General features: G+C 32.5%; 1 protein-coding gene across 1 annotated transcript; it reads right to left on the bottom strand.

The window, feature by feature from the left end:
- Positions 1-12,996: 12,996 nt before the first annotated feature.
- LOC100798577 (defensin-like protein) lies at positions 12,997-15,192 on the bottom strand. The gene is made up of 3 exons (XM_006585813.4): positions 15,032-15,192; positions 14,481-14,648; positions 12,997-13,297 (listed from the first exon to the last, which is right to left on the bottom strand). Exons 1-3 carry the CDS (start codon positions 15,093-15,095, stop codon positions 13,146-13,148), a joined length of 384 nt encoding a protein of 127 aa, XP_006585876.1. The 5' UTR covers positions 15,096-15,192; the 3' UTR covers positions 12,997-13,145.
- Between the last annotated feature and the right edge of the window lie 927 nt (positions 15,193-16,119).

Genomic DNA, 16,119 nt, shown 5'->3' with positions numbered 1-16,119 from the left:
TCTAAAGCCTTGTATTTGGCTATATGCTTATTACATTTGAACACTTAATATTTTTAGTATTTGCTTAGTATGACTGAACATTTATGGATTATGATATATGACTATGTGATTTGCATTTTAATTTGGTTTATTCATGTTTTGTTTCATGATCGGTTTAGAATCTTTTATGTTTATTTTACAAAGAATGCTTTTTGTATGTTTTGAATTATGTATGTTTTACGCACTTTTGGCCTTTTTGATGTTGCCAAAGGGGGAGAGAAAAATGGGCATTTTAAGAAATCAAGATATTATATTTTCAAAACATTAAAATCAAGCATAAATTCAAAAAGAAAGGGGGAGAAAGGGATGACTGAATGGTAGAACAAAAACTGTATGCATTATCTTGATTTCAGGATTGTCATCATCAAAAAGGGGGAGATTGTCCAAGCAATGTCTTCCAAGGTTATTTTGATGATGCCAAAGAATCAAGAGTTAAGAAAAGTTTCAAGCAAAGATTCAAGAATCAAGTTCCAAGATTCAAGATTCAAGAATAATCAAGATCAAGATTCAAGAATCAAAAGAAGACTCAATCAAGATAAGTATTAAAAAAGTTTTTTCAAAACATTGAGTAGCACAAGAAGTTTTCACAAAATCATTACCAAAGAGTTTTACTCTCTGGTAACCAATTACTACCTTACCAGAAGGTAGTAATCGATTACCAGTGTTTTAAAATATTAAGATTTTCAAAATTTCAAAATGAAGAGTAACATCTGTTGATGTGTAATCGATTACACCTTAATGGTAATCGATTACCGGTGACTGATTTCGAAAAATACATTTCCAAAAGTCATAATTCTTCAAGTGACTTGTTTCTGAAGATTTTTTCAAAAGTCATAACTTTTTAAGTGACTAGCTTTTTAAAGAAATTGCCAAGAGTCACATGCTTTGACTTGAGTCATCAAAAGATTATAAATATGTGACCATGGCATGAATTTTTAAGGAGAGATCAATCATCTATCTTTCAATCTTCTCTCAACATCATTCAATATCTTTCAACTCTTTCTAAAAAATTTTCTGATTCTTTTTCTCTTCATCTTTTTAAAAGTTTTTGTTCAAAACTTTCTTTTCCAAGAAAAGTTCTTTGTTCAAAAACTTGTGTTATTCATCTTTTTCATTCTCTTCTCCCTTTGCCAAAAGAACGAAGGACTAACCGCCTGAGATATCTTTTGTTTCCCCATACAAAGATTCAAAGGACTAACCGCCTGAGAATTCTTTGTCCCAACACATTGGAGGGTACATCCTTTGTGGTACAAGTAGAGGGTACATCTACTTGGGGATTGTTATACTGAGAACAAGAGAGGGTACATCTCTTGTGGATCAGTTAAAGTGGAGGGTAGATCCACTTGGTTTTTCAAAGAGAACAAGGGAGGGTACATCCCTTATGGATCTTTGGCTTGTAAAGGATTTTACAAGGTTGAAATGAAATCTCAAGAACCGTAGGTTGCTTGGGGACTAGATGTAGGCACGGGTTGTTGCCGAACCTGTATAAAATTCTTGTGTTTGTCTTCTTCTTCCCTACACTCTTTAATTTTCGTTGTGTACTTTTCTTTTACGCTTTACTTCTGTTTAAATTACATAACTTAGTAGTAAAGCCTAAATTAAATCTAGTAACATTAAGAAGGATAAGTTTTTAATTAGTCAAGACACATTAATAATTAATTCAACACCCCTCCCCCTTCTTAATTATTCTGAGGCTACTTGATCGAACAAGTGGTATCAGAGCAGGTATCTTGAGAAAAGTTTCACAACTTCAAGATTCACGGCCTCCTCAAATTTTCTGTTTCCAAAAGGAAACTCCATCCATATGCCACCTATCTTTAATGGTGAGGGTTACCACTATTGGAAAACCCGTATGCAAATTTTCATTCAAGCCATAGACTACAACATTTGGGAAGCAATAGAGTTAGAACCTTTCATCCCTACCATAGTAAATGAAAGTACTATTGAAACCAATGTGAGTGCTTTAGAAAAACCTAGAGATCAATGGTCTGAGGAAGATAGGAGAAAAATTCAATACAATCTTAAAGCCAAAAATATCATCACTTCTGCCTTAGGAATAGATGAATATTTTAGAGTTTCAAACTTTTCAAATGCCAATGAGATGTGGGATACTCTCCAACTTACACATGAAGGCACCACTGATTTGAAAAGATCTAGAGTGGACACTCTTACACATGAATATGAATTATTAGGATGAACCCTAATGAGAACATCCAAAGTATGCAGAAAAGATTCACACACATAGGAAATCATCTTGCCTCCTTTGGAAAAACCTTCCCTAATGAAGATTTAACTAATAAAGTTTTGTGATGCTTAAGTAGGGAATGGCAGCCCAAGGTAACTGCCATTTCTGAAAGTAAAGATCTTTCCTCTATGTCTCTTGCCACTTTGTTTGGCAAATTGCAGGAACATGAAATAGAACTCCAACATCTCAACCAAAATGAAGAGACCGACAAAAGGAAAAGAAGCATAGCACTCAAAGCCTCTTCCTCAATACAAGAAGAAGAAGAAGAAGAAGAAGAAGAAGAAGAAGAAGAAGAAGAAGAATCTGATGATGAAGAGGACTTCTCACTTTTTGTGAAGAAGTTTCATAAATTTGTCAAAAATAGAAGAATGGAGAGAAACCATAACTTCAACAATGGGAAGAGATCCCAAGAAGTTTCTCGACACTTAAATGCTATAAGTGTAATCAACCCGGTCACATAAAAGCAAACTGCCCCACAAATGAGTCATGGCCCGAGAAGAATGAGAAGAAAAGATATAAAGAAAGAAGATCCAAGAAGGCGTATATTGCTTGGGATGACAATGACTCATCCGATGGTTTGGAGAAGGAGATTAACCTTCTATCCAAGGTCTATGAAAGTAATGAAAACATCTCTCAAGATGTTTAAGTAAGAAAAACAAAAGTCTGACTTTCATCTTTAAAGATCTAAGCACTTGAATCATGAAAAAGGTAACATCAAAACCATTTTTTTTTTAATTTTAGTTGATTGAGATTTTCTTTTTCAATTAAACTTGTTTATATGTTGACTAACAAAATTTTTATTTGTTTGTCTTGATTGATTGTTGTGTTTATATGTTTGATTGAGTTACTTTCTTTCTTGAAGCATGAAGATTATTATTAAAACAAATAGTTGATAGTAAATATGATTCTTGCATGATTTTTTTATATGTGAATTACTTGCTTAAAAGTCATTCATAAAGTTTTTAAATCTATTATGTTATGTATATTTATTTCCATATAAAAGTTTTCATATATAAAGTATTTTGACTCCCTTCCAAATTCATTCACCTTAAGAGTCATTCAGCACTTAATTCTGCAAAAATGCGCTCTGGTAATCGATTACTACAATACTATAATCGATTAGAGTAAGTCAACAAGAGTGTAATCGATTACCAAATGTTGTAATCGATTACAACGTATCCTTGCTCCTATATATTCAAATTTCGAAATCAAAAATCAGAAACCACCCATTCTCTCTCGCGAAGCCCTCGTTCCCAATTCTTCTTTTTGCCATAACTCACTCATTTCTTATCCAAATCACTCCCCACAAAGCCCAAACTTCATATTTTTTCATTCTCTTTCATTTCAACTGAGGCCATAACTCAAACTCCAACCTTTAAACATAGATTTAAACATTTGGGAAGCAATAGAAATAGGAAGATTGGAATCCGTGTTCCCCCTTCTTAACACGGATGAAAACATCTTTTTTCAAACTCAGATTCCAACCTTTAAACAAATCAAAAGGTGTCTTTGGGACAGCCTTGGTTGGAACACAGTTTAATATATGCATTGTCATCTTTAGTGCTTCAGTCCACAAGGATATAGGAAGATTAGAGTTGCTAAGCATACTCCGTACCATGTCCAATAATGTTTAGTTCCTTCTTTCTGCCATACCATTCTGATTTGGAGAACCAGACGTAGTGTACTGGGCAACAATCCCATGTTCTTGAAGAAACTATGCAAAAGGATCAGGTGCTTGTCCATTCTCAGTATATTTGCCATAGTATTCTCCACCTTTATCTAATCTCACTATTTTTATTTGTTTGCAACATTGGTTCTCAACTTCAGCCTTAAAGACTTTGAAGGCATCCAATGCTTCATTTTTGTTATGAAGCAAATAAACATTTATATATCATGAATAATCATCTATAAAGGTGATAAAATATTTCTGACCACATGCATCCATATCTAGACAACAAATTTCAGTATGAATTATTTCTAATATGCTTGAACTCTTGTTAGCACCTTTCTTAGACATGTTGATCTGCTTACCCTTAACGCAGTCGACACAAGTCTTAAAGTCAGCAAAATTTGGAGTATTGAGTACCTCATCTTTCACTAACCTTTTAATCCTCTCAATGGAGATATGTCCTAATATCCGATGCCATAACATAGAGGAATTCTAATTAATATTACACCTTTTAATACCAATTTGAACATGCATTGAACTATAAGTGGCATAATTTTGTAAACCAAGAAGAAGACTGATGTGTCATCATTTTGTCATATTTCTTAACCCTTTTTGTCACCATTTTAATTACTGATTAGCCTTAATTGTCAAATTAATTATGCAGTTTTATCATTTGGGCCTACTGGATTAATTTTGTGTTTTTAATTTAATTTCAGGAGAATTATAAGCAATTGGGCTTGAATCCAGAATTTGGCTTGGACTTGAAGAGAGCGGACTATTTTATTCTACCAAATCTTATCTTATCTAGATTTTATCTCATGTATATATTATTTAGATTTGATCTCATCTAGATATTATTTCATCTAGATCTTATCTTTTCTAGATTTGATCTCATCTAGATATTATTTCATCTAGATCTTATCTTATCTTATCTTATCTAGATTTGATCTCATATAGATATTATTTCATCTAGATCTTATCTTATCTTATCTTATCTAGATTTTATTTTATTTATGGGCTTGGATTTAAAATAGATTTGTAAGCTTTGGGGCTGAAAACTTTATAACAGCACCAAGGTTCTAGTTTAAGCACTCTCTCCTCTCTCTCCTCTCTCTTTCCTCTCTCTCTTTTTCATTTTAGTTTTAGAGTGCTACTCTCAATTCGTTTTAGTTCTTTTTCGTTTTGGAAGAATAATTCTAGTTTTCTTCTTTTTCTACTGATTAATGGAAGGCTAAGTCTCCAACGTTGTTTTCTCTTGAGGATCAAGCACAGCTCTCTTTGAGGTTCTATTATTACTATTAAATTCTAATCAGTTTCTCCTCTTCAATAATTATTTTGTATTTGTTGCTATTAATTCATGCATGCTTAGTGCTTGATTAATTGTCTCTGCACTTAATTTACGTTCATGCTTAATGATCGTTCATGATTAATTGGTGTATGTGTTGCTTAATCACATAATGAATGCCTTATGTTAAATTTCACTTATTAATTTAATTTAGGGTTGGATTAAGTGGTTGAGTTGAACTGATAAAGGATAAATTCTCGTAACCTAGGATAAGAGACTTGCTTGTGAATCAAGGGGAAACAACGTGCTTTAATTCTGATATTTTCTAATTAAAATTTGCTCGCTATTTAATTTACAAAAACAAACAACCCCCCCCCCCCAATTTGTTACTGTTTTATTACTATCTGTTATGAACGTTTGGTTGACCATTGCTGGTTGGGAGACGACCTAGAATCACTTCCTAGATACTACATTTTTAGTGTTTATTTGATTTGGGTACGACCTCGATCAAATTTGGCGCCGTTTTCGGGGAGCAGTGGTCCAAAGGTTCATAATAGCTAGTGATTCGTGTTTTATGTTTAGTTGTTTTACGTTTACTTCTTTTGTTTAGTGTGTTCGTGTTGTGTTAGTGTGGTATTAGTGTCATACCCTAATTTCGTCCGGGGACCTTTGCTTGATGACATGCGACCTTTCTTTGGTCCTTGTGAGGTGTTTGGTACCCATCATTAGGCAATTTGTGAAATTCCAGGACATGCCGAAAAACCAAAAAAATATTGATGCACAATCCGTAAGTTTCCGTGACACACCGGAAATCAAATGGAAGCACCGTTGCATAATTAAGTGAGGTTCCGTAACATTCCGTAAGTCAAAAAGGGGATGATTATGTAATCCGCAAGGTTCCGTAACATTACGGAAAGAAAACAAGTATCGTTACGAAATTCGTAAGTTTCCGTAACTTTATGAAAAAAGAATCACCAAAAAAAACAGAGGGGGTGTACTTAGTAAAAATGGGGGTGCAAATAGCACCCAGGCCCACTTGGGCCCTCCAGAATATTCCTCCAGAAGGCTGTTGCTTCTGGAGGAAGCAACCTGGCTCGCCTTGGCGAGCTGAGCTCGCCTGGGCGAGCTGGGCAGCAACCACCTCCCCTATTTTGCTATAAATAGGGGAGGAAGTGAAGAAGAAAAGGGTTCAGCCCCTTTGACACTTCTCTCTCTTTCGAATTTGCTTGGAAAAATTGTTTCCGTGAAGAAAATCTAAGCCGAGGCGCTTCCGAAACGTTTCCGTAACGTTTTCCGTGAGGAATTTCGCAAAGGTTTCAACCGTTCTTCGACGTTCTTCATTCGTTCTTCATCGTTCTTCGATCTTCAACGGGTAAGTACCTCGAACCAAGCTTTTCGATTCATTCTATGTACCCGTAGTGGTCCACATTGTGTTTTGTGTATTTCTATTCTTGTTTCATTTACTTTTTTATACCCCCTGTTGACGTGCTTAAGCCATTTTACTTAAGTCATTTCTCGCTTAACTTAAAAATAAAATAAATTTCCACCGAACGTTTGAATTGTATTATCCGTTAACTTCGGTTAAAATAAATTCCGACCGTTAGGTCGTGCCGTAACCACGTTGGAAATCAAAAAAGAGGTAAAAAATAATATAATAATCAAAAACATCTTTTAGCAAAATAAAGCGGAAAATCAATCGGACGTTTTCTCTTTGGGATTTCTCATTCTTAATCGAATTGATTAATAACTAAAGTGAAACTAAGGCTAAAATCAACTCACCTAGTCAAGCTCATCCACAAAAATAGGCTTTTGAAGTTTGTCATTTCAATTTCTCACTAAGTAAAATGGATCATTTTTAAGGTCCAACGCCTTAAAATGATCACCACTTAAGTAAAAAAGAATCACTTGATAAGAAAGAACTACGTAGGTCTGATTTCCTCATCGCAAATTGAGGAATACGTAGGAGCAAAGGGAAACACCCTTGTCGACCACAAAAAAGATAAAAAGGGTATAAAGGATATAAGGACATAAAAGGGAACGTAAAAATCAAAGTCATGTTTGCACATTCGATTAAAGGTTGTCGTCCCTTGTGACGGACGTGTGGGGTGCTAATACCTTCCCCGCGCGTAAATACAACTCCCGAACCTTTCACTTAAAAGTTCGTAGATCGCGTCTTTTCCGGTTTTTCCGACGTTTTCCTCAAATAAACGTTGGTGGCGACTCCGCGCGTATTCCTTTCGTGGAACACGCATCCCGCGAGTCTCGCGTTGCCCTCCCGCCGAAGGGTAGGTTGCGACAGTTGGCGACTCCACTGGGGACTTTTTTTTAGAGAGTTAGGCCTTTTAATTTTGTGCAATGTTTTACCGTGACTTACCCCTTTGTTGGTTTCCTTTCATTATGTTCTTGTGTATATAAACTCTTTGTTGCTTTTAGTGCGTTTTAAAATGTATGCATGAAGTAAATATTTTGGTTTTATGTTTGTGTACAACATTGCATGTTCCTCTTTGAATTTTGGGTTATGTACAGGTAATGGGTAATTGTTTTTGAAATAGGAGTTTCTTGGCATTTTGTGAATTGAAACCCTTATTTTTCTCTACATGTCAAGTTAGTTTTGAAGGTTCGAATTGAAAGTGATAGATTTACTCTTGGTGAGAATTTGAGCCATCATCATCTATTTTATTCGGTGTATTTTGCCCCATTGATTGCTTGCACAATAGCCTTGGCTTGACTCTTGTTGATACTTCTTGCTTCACATGCATGTTGGGAGATGATTTAGGCATTTTGTTCGTATAAGCCTCTAGCCAAATGAGCCTACCTTGAATTAATTCCTTTGATAGCCCCTTTGAGCCTATGTTCCCCTTTCTTTGTTTTGAAGCTCATTACAAGCCTTAAGTGAAAAAAACCATGATTTCACCCTACCCTTAAGGAATTTTGGAGCTTTGGAATTGTTTTGGGAATAAGTGTGAGGGGGGGTATCTTTCATTGGATGATATGTTTTTGTTGGCCATGCTTGATGATGTATTTTGGTCATGCTTGATGTGTGTGTGTGTGTGTGTGTGTGTGTGTGTGTATATATATATATATTGCTTAATTGTTGCTTTATTTTTCAAATGCTTTCAATTGCTACTGTTCATGTTCAAAAGAAAAATTCAAAAAAAAAGAAATAAAAAAAACAAAAAGAAAACAAAAAGAAAAAAAAAAGAATAGAAAAAGCATGAAGTTGAATAAATGAGGTCTTGGTTTGAAGACTTGGATTGGTTTAAGGACTTGGTTGATTTTGTTTTGGGTTTACTTTTTAATTTTGGTTTTGGGGTTTACTATTTTTTCTTATTTCCCACTTATTCCCCATTGCTCCTCTATTCCTTTGGGTTTTAGCTACTATTCCATACTTTCATCTACCTTGTCCTTGGCCCCATTACAACCTTAAAAGACCTTTTGATCCTCATGTGCATGTGTTTGTGATGTGGTTGTCAATTTTAGATTCTTGCCAAGTCTATGTGGTGTCTGTTTTCATGGGTGCTCTGAGAGTAAACAGTAGCCTAGACACTTGAGAGATGGAGTGCATATCTTGTGAGGCTTTATCACTTTTCATTATTGAGCTGATTTACTATCTTGCCATGTTTGAGATGCTTGGATGATTTTCATGATGGCCTTGATTCTTTAACTCTTTACGTGTTGAATGTTGCCCATTCTTTTCATTCCTTGAGATTGAGATTCATTGAGAAATATGTAATTGTTGTTATGTTTGTTTGTTTCTCTTTAATGTCTCTGGATTTGTCCCTTGCTTTGTTTTTTCTTTTATTTTTCCCAAGAGTGCAAAAGGCTAAGTGTGAGGGGATTTGATGTGTCATCATTTTGTCATATTTCTTAATCCTTTTTGTCACCAGTTTAATTACTGATTAGCCTTAATTGTCAAATTAATTATGCAGTTTTATCATTTGGGCCTACTGGATTAATGTTTTTAATTTAATTTCAGGAGAATTATAAGCAATTGGGCTTGAATCCAGAATTGGGCTTGGACTTGGAGAGAGTAGACTATTTTATTCTACCAAATCTTATCTTATCTAGATTTTATCTCATTTATATATTATTTAGATTTGATCTCATCTAGATATTATTTCATTTAGATCTTATCTTATCTAGATTTGATCTCATCTAGATATTATTTCATCTAGATCTTATCTTATCTTATCTTATCTAGATTTGATTTCATCTAGATCTTATCTTATCTTATCTTATCTAGATTTTATTTTATTTATGGGCTTGGATTTAAAATAGATTTGCAAGCTTTGGGGTTGAAAACTATATAACAGCACCAAGGTTCTAATTTAAGCTCTCTCTCCTCTCTCCTCTCTCTCTTTCCTCTCTCGCTTTTTCGTTTTAGTTTTAGAGTGCTACTCTCAATTCGTTTTAGTTTCTTTTTCGTTTTGGAAGAATAATTCTAATTTTCTTCGTTTTCTATTGATTAATGGAAGGCTAAGTCTCCAGCGTTGTTTTCTCTTGAGAATCAAGCACAGCTCTCTTTGAGGTTCTATTATTACTATTAAATTGTGATCAGTTTCTCTTCTTCACCAATTATTCTGTATTTGTTGCTATTAATCCATGCATGCTTAGTGCTTGATTAATTGTCTATGCACTTAATTTACGTTCACGCTTAATGATCGTTCATAATTAATTGGTGTATGTGTTGCTTAATCACATAATGAATGCTTTATGTTAAATTTCACTTAGTAATTTAATTTAGGGTTGGATTAAGTGGTTGAACTGATAAAGGAAAAATTCTCGTAGCCTAGGATAAGAGACTTGCTTATGAATCAAGGGGAAATGTGTTTTAATTATGGTATTTTCTAATTAAAATTTGCTCGCTATTTAATTTACAAAAACAAACAACCCCCCCCCCCCAATTCGTTACTGTTTTATTACTATTTGTTATGAACGTTTGGTTGATCATTGCTGGTTGGGAGACGACCTAGGATCACTTCCTAGATACTGCATTTTTAATGTTTATTTGATTCGGGTACGACCTCGATGAAAGACCATTAGACAAGATACCATTCCCAACACATTCAAAATTATAAAATAACTCAAATGATGTGCCTTTAAAATTAAAGGAATATCCCAAAGGTACGAATCTAGAAACAAAAATCAAGTTTCAAGAAAAACTTGGTACATAAAAGGTCCTTTCTAATTTCAAAAATAAAGTCACTACTTAAAATTAAAATGCAATTTCCAATAGCCTCCACAGGTGAGCCTAGCTTGTTGCCTGATAAAATTAAAGGAATATCCCAAAGGTACGAATCTAGAAACAAAAATCAAGTTTCAAGAAAAACTTGGTACATAAAAGGTCCTTTCTAATTTCAAAAATAAAGTCACTACTTAAAATTAAAATGCAATTTCCAATAGCCTCCACAGGTGAGCCTAGCTTGTTGCCTGATAAAATGCTTTGCTCACTTCCCACTAGGTTCCTTAGATTTTGCATACCCAGTAAAGAATTTGCAATATGGATAGTAGATCCAGAATCAATCCACTGGGTGTTAATATTAACACTAGCCATATTAGATTCATAACATACTAATGAGATTGATTTACCTTTTTTCTTAAGCCATTTCTAGAATCTGGGGCAATTCTTCATGTGCCCCTTCTTCTTGCAAAAGAAACATGTTGCCACCTTCTTAATATCAGCTTGAGGTGGTATTTTACCATTCCTCCTCTGATTAGCTTGAGACTTAGTTGCTTTATTCTTCCCACAAGCAGTTGTCAGCGATGCACTCTCACCCATCTCCATTACAAGCCTTTCTTCTTCCTGAACACACATGGTCATTAATTCATTGATAAACAATTTGTCCTTATGTTTGTTGTAGGAAATCTTAAACGACCCATATTCCTGTGGAAGGGTGTTCAAAATGAAGTGCATCAGGAAGGACTCATACATATCAACCTCCAGTTTCTTAAGTTGAGCTGAAATATCTCACATTTGCATTATGTACTCATGCACACCTTTCATACTGGTGAGCCAGAGAGAGGAGAACTTCATGATCAAGGTGTTTGCTAAAGCCTTATCTGAAGTGATGAACTGGTCATTAATGGCCTTAAGCAAGTCTCGAACCTTTTCATGCTGGTTGACAAAACCACGTATCTCGATCGAGATTTTGGTCTTAATGAACATCACGCTGAGCCAATTGGATTGCTCCCACCACTCATATAGCGCAACATCAATTGATCTACTTTCATCAGTGATTGCAGGTGGTTCGTCTTTCCTTATAACATAGTACATGTCCATCCACCCTAACTGCAGAAGAATTCTCTTCCATATCTTATAGTTATTTCCTTTAAATTCGGGAGCATCACATTGAATATAAAAAAACTAACAATTTGAGAAGCTACAAAATCCAAAGACTTGTGTCAAAATTTGAGGTAGATTAATCTTAATTGTATTTTTTATCAATGTAAACATACTAGAAAATTGAATCTTGTGACATAAAAATTATCTGTGGGCTAAATTTTTAATTCAATAAGAAATAATTAAACCTTATGATAGAATAATCAAATTACAAACTTCAATTCATGCTTTACGGGTACAACATGAAAATAATTTAATTTTCTATTGCAAATATTTATTTTATGATAAAATTGACAAATTATAGATACCTCATGATTCCAGTGGGTAAACCTTGAAAAATAATGTCATTTTATCTCAATTAATTATACAAATATAATAAAAATTCATGTGGGATAAAATTTATTATATAAAGTATAATTAATCACAATATTATGTTTAATTCCTTATATGATCTTTAAAAAACTTAAATATATAATTTTAATCAAATTATAAATGTTGTGGCTAATCCATAATTAATCAAAATTATAAAGATCACTTAGACATAAAACTTAATCATATGAGAAAAAATCATATTATGCATTTCAAGATCAAGATATAATATAATGATGAATAAAATTCTCATATATAATAATTTCATAATTGAAACATAATATTGTGCATTTGATTTCATATATATATATATATATATATATATATATATATCTTTTAAGTCATAGGTTTGAAGCCCAGCTAGTGCAAAAATGATGTATTTTTTTGGTTTTTTTTTCACTATTCATCATCTTCAACCTCTAGCGGGTCAAATCCGATCCAAATACAGACTCGATCGGTTCTTACTCATTTGGGCACCTTTTTACACTATTCAAAAGCCAAAAACAAGGAAATCAATCAAAATAAAGATTTCCAATCTTATTTTTAACAAACAAGGCTCTAAATACCATAAACGAAATTAAATAAGAAAATCACTAAAACGAACAAGGTAAAGGAAATTGAGGCTTTGATACCAAATGTTAGATTAAAATTTTTAACTTGTGATGTTACAGACTACAAAACAAACACAAGTCATTAACAAAATGCGGAAAAACAAAAAATCAAAATGTACTTCCAGCCATTATCGTGAAAGAGCTGTCTTGTTTTGATTATTTCAAGCTCTCACTCTCTCTTTCTAGTTGATGTATCAAACGAAATTTAAAAAAGTGAGCAAAGACCAAACATATGTGTTATATATAGGTATTCTACTATCAAAAATGTATTTAGTAGTCATTACCACTCATTAGTAGTAATTATCACCCATTAGTAGTTATTCAATATTTGACTTTTCAATCCCAAAATTGATGGAGCTTTATTTTCCAAAACTTACATACCAAATTATTACACTTAAAATCCATATTAAACTTATAAAATATAGAAGGAATAACTAATAATAAGTAAACATGAGAATGTCCTGCATTTCGACAATAAAATTTTTCACCCGGACATGCCATTGTACTTGCCCAAAAAAAAATGAAACAAAGAATTATTGAAACAACAAATGATCCAATATGAAAAAAATAAAATAAATCAAATACTATTAATAATTAAACATTTCATAATTAAAATAAAAACCAGGTTCATTGGTGCCATCAACACAATCGCACATATCATCATTCAACTGCGCCTTGGTGAATTTTCCGGATCCATCTTTACACCTTATTACATCGGAAGACTTGTAATAATTGTCATCTGCGAGAAATAGCAACACACATTTCTTCAATTTTGAAACATAAAAAAACCAAAACAATCTCAAAATATAAATGAAATTACAAAAACGATATATAATTGTATTAATTCCTAGACAATGGAGAAATGCTTTTATTTGTTTATAACAAATAACGATAAGCAGTAGAATTATTACAAATATTAGTAAATTGTTAAATGATTTTCTGGCCCAAAAAAATAAAAGAAATATGCAAATCTATTGATATTTTTGCAACTCAGTTAATACCGGAGTGAGTATTAATTTCGATTCCAAATAGAAGTTATATTTGCTACACAAAGAGGAATAAAAGAATCTAAATTTCCATCTGAAGTGATAAACTTAGAATGGTGAATCTCATGACAATTTTAGCAAACGATCAAATAAAAGCTTTTCCAAAAACATCACTCTTTGAAGAGTCAAAAATGGAAAAAGAATTATAATGAATTTAAAAGAGAAGGAGATAAGCTTCGATAATAATGGTTGTTGTTGCCATGAGAGTCACCGGAGCTGAATTTGTGGCCAGAGAAATCATGGAAAATGAGGAAGGATTTGCAACGGTAGGACCGGAGTGGTGAGAGGTGGAGCGGCAACGGAGCTCTGAACGGATCAAGCAGTATAGCTCAAAAATAACTTTGAAAGGAGCGAATGATACAACATTTTTTTTCTTAGAAAAAACATAAAGAAGAAGAAAGAGGCAATTATAAAAGGGAAAAATTTGAAATTCAAATTCAAATTTTTCCTAACTCATACAGCTCATTCAAATAATTCAAATTTGAAATATGAAAAACTCGTCACAAGAGGAAGAGGAAGATGAAGACCAACTCGCGTTTATTATTTTATAGCCAAAAAAATTTGTGGTATTACCACGTTAGCTTGTTGGTTGTTCTTTTATTAATATAGATTTTATCTACATATTAAAAAAATATAAAAATTTATTTTAAAATCAATTTTTTAAAAGATTTAAACAAACTAATCCAAATATTAAATTAAGAACACAGATTACATAATTCCTTCACACTCACTCATATCATAAAAAGATCTAACTAAATAAAATAAGAGACAAACCCTTAGTAGAATGGGTAACCCTTTATTCTCAAACACGAGTAGAAAGGTGATGGATCTATCATCTTCTATCAAAGCACTCTTAATTATTATTATTTTTATTACATTCTTTGGTGCAGAAGCATCTGCGACTGAAGCCACGGCAGTGTCCTCCAGAGAAACCTTCGGTTCGGCAAACAGAGCCACAGTTGGTGTCACTTAAACATGGCCCCTTGAAACGATGGCTCTGAGACTCACAAGTTCTTGCTTCTGCCACCATTGTTGGCCCCATCTCTGCACAATTTTTTGAATAATTTTATTAACAAATCATTAGAAAGAGAAAAAGTAAAATAAATAAAGAAGCTGGCTAAGTATCAAACAAATTTAAATTAATTAAAATAAACTTTACGCATCTTAACTTTAAAAAAAAATCATTTAAATTTGTAAATATTTATAGTTCAACAATTTTTAATTATCATAAAAAAGTCTTCAGTACAGGATTTTGTAACTTGGAAATTAAAATTTTAATTGGTAAGAGAGAAGTCAATTTAACTGAAACTGAACATGGTCGGGTCAAGCTATATAAATATAAATATTAAACACTTGATTAACTAAGATCACAATAAAAGAAACCCAAAAGTGTTTATATTAATTAGCTAGCATCAAGAAAGGCCTACCGGTGGCTATCAGAAGAAGAAGCAAGACAAAAATGGTTGAAACCAAAGGCACTGAGCGAGCCATGTGTGTGAGAGTAAAGTTTCAGGAAAGAATGCACAAGCTTGGGTTGGGTTGGTACAAAATGAAAGTGAAGCTAGTGTGTCTTAAATAGAGCAATAAAAGTATATTAAAGGTTATTAAATAGAGCAATAAAAATATAAACAAATTATCTTTTTTTTTACGTACTTAACATTAAGACATCCTTTGTTTGTTTGTTTTTTAAGAAATCTTTTAAATTCTTTCAAAAAAAGAAAAAAGAAATCTTTTAAATGAAAAATATATTAAAGGTTTACATTTATGACTTCTCTATTAATATTTACTAACTATTCTTAGTTAGTTTTTATATATAGTAACTAAAATATTAAGTGATTCTTTAAATGTTTTTAATGTATTAAATAAATATATTTTTTTTATAGGAATTATTTTTATTTTATTAATTGTAGGGATCATTATAATTTTGAAGATTAAATGATCATTTACTCTTTTTTGTTTATTTATTTCATTAGGATATTGATATTTTTCTTCTTTTTCATGATATATTTATTACTCATCTATTAATATTTAATAACTTGACACATTATTTTTAAATCTTTCCTATAATAAATACAAATATTAATGATTCTTGTATTTCTTTAATGTATTAAATAAATATATTTTTGTTATAACACAATTTTTTCAGTTTATAAATTTTAGGAACTAATTTGACCAATTTTTATAATTTCAAAGACAACTAATTGAATGTTTTTTTAGACAAATATAGTGAAGTGTTTGGATATTATGTTTTAGGTCTTAGATTTAATCCTCATTGTCACCTGTGTTTTTTTTTCTAGTGAAAAGATTGTTGGAGACTCCAATAACCTTTTCTCCTTCTTCATCCGCTACCATTGATCTTCAAGAAGCAAAGGACTTCATTGATGAAGAAGATTCAAGGCCTACAAGCTCTATATGGAGTTACATCATGTGGTATCATGAGCATCTTCATCTTAGTGATGTTCTTTTGCTTCCTCTATCTTTTGTTCGGTCCATTCACTTTAATTTTTTATTCTTC

This window comes from Glycine max, chromosome 8, assembly GCF_000004515.6.
Source record: "Glycine max cultivar Williams 82 chromosome 8, Glycine_max_v4.0, whole genome shotgun sequence".
Taxonomy (NCBI): Eukaryota; Viridiplantae; Streptophyta; class Magnoliopsida; order Fabales; family Fabaceae; genus Glycine; species Glycine max.
Note: the sequence above shows the minus strand (reverse complement) of the source record. Positions and strands in the feature narration are given on the sequence as shown.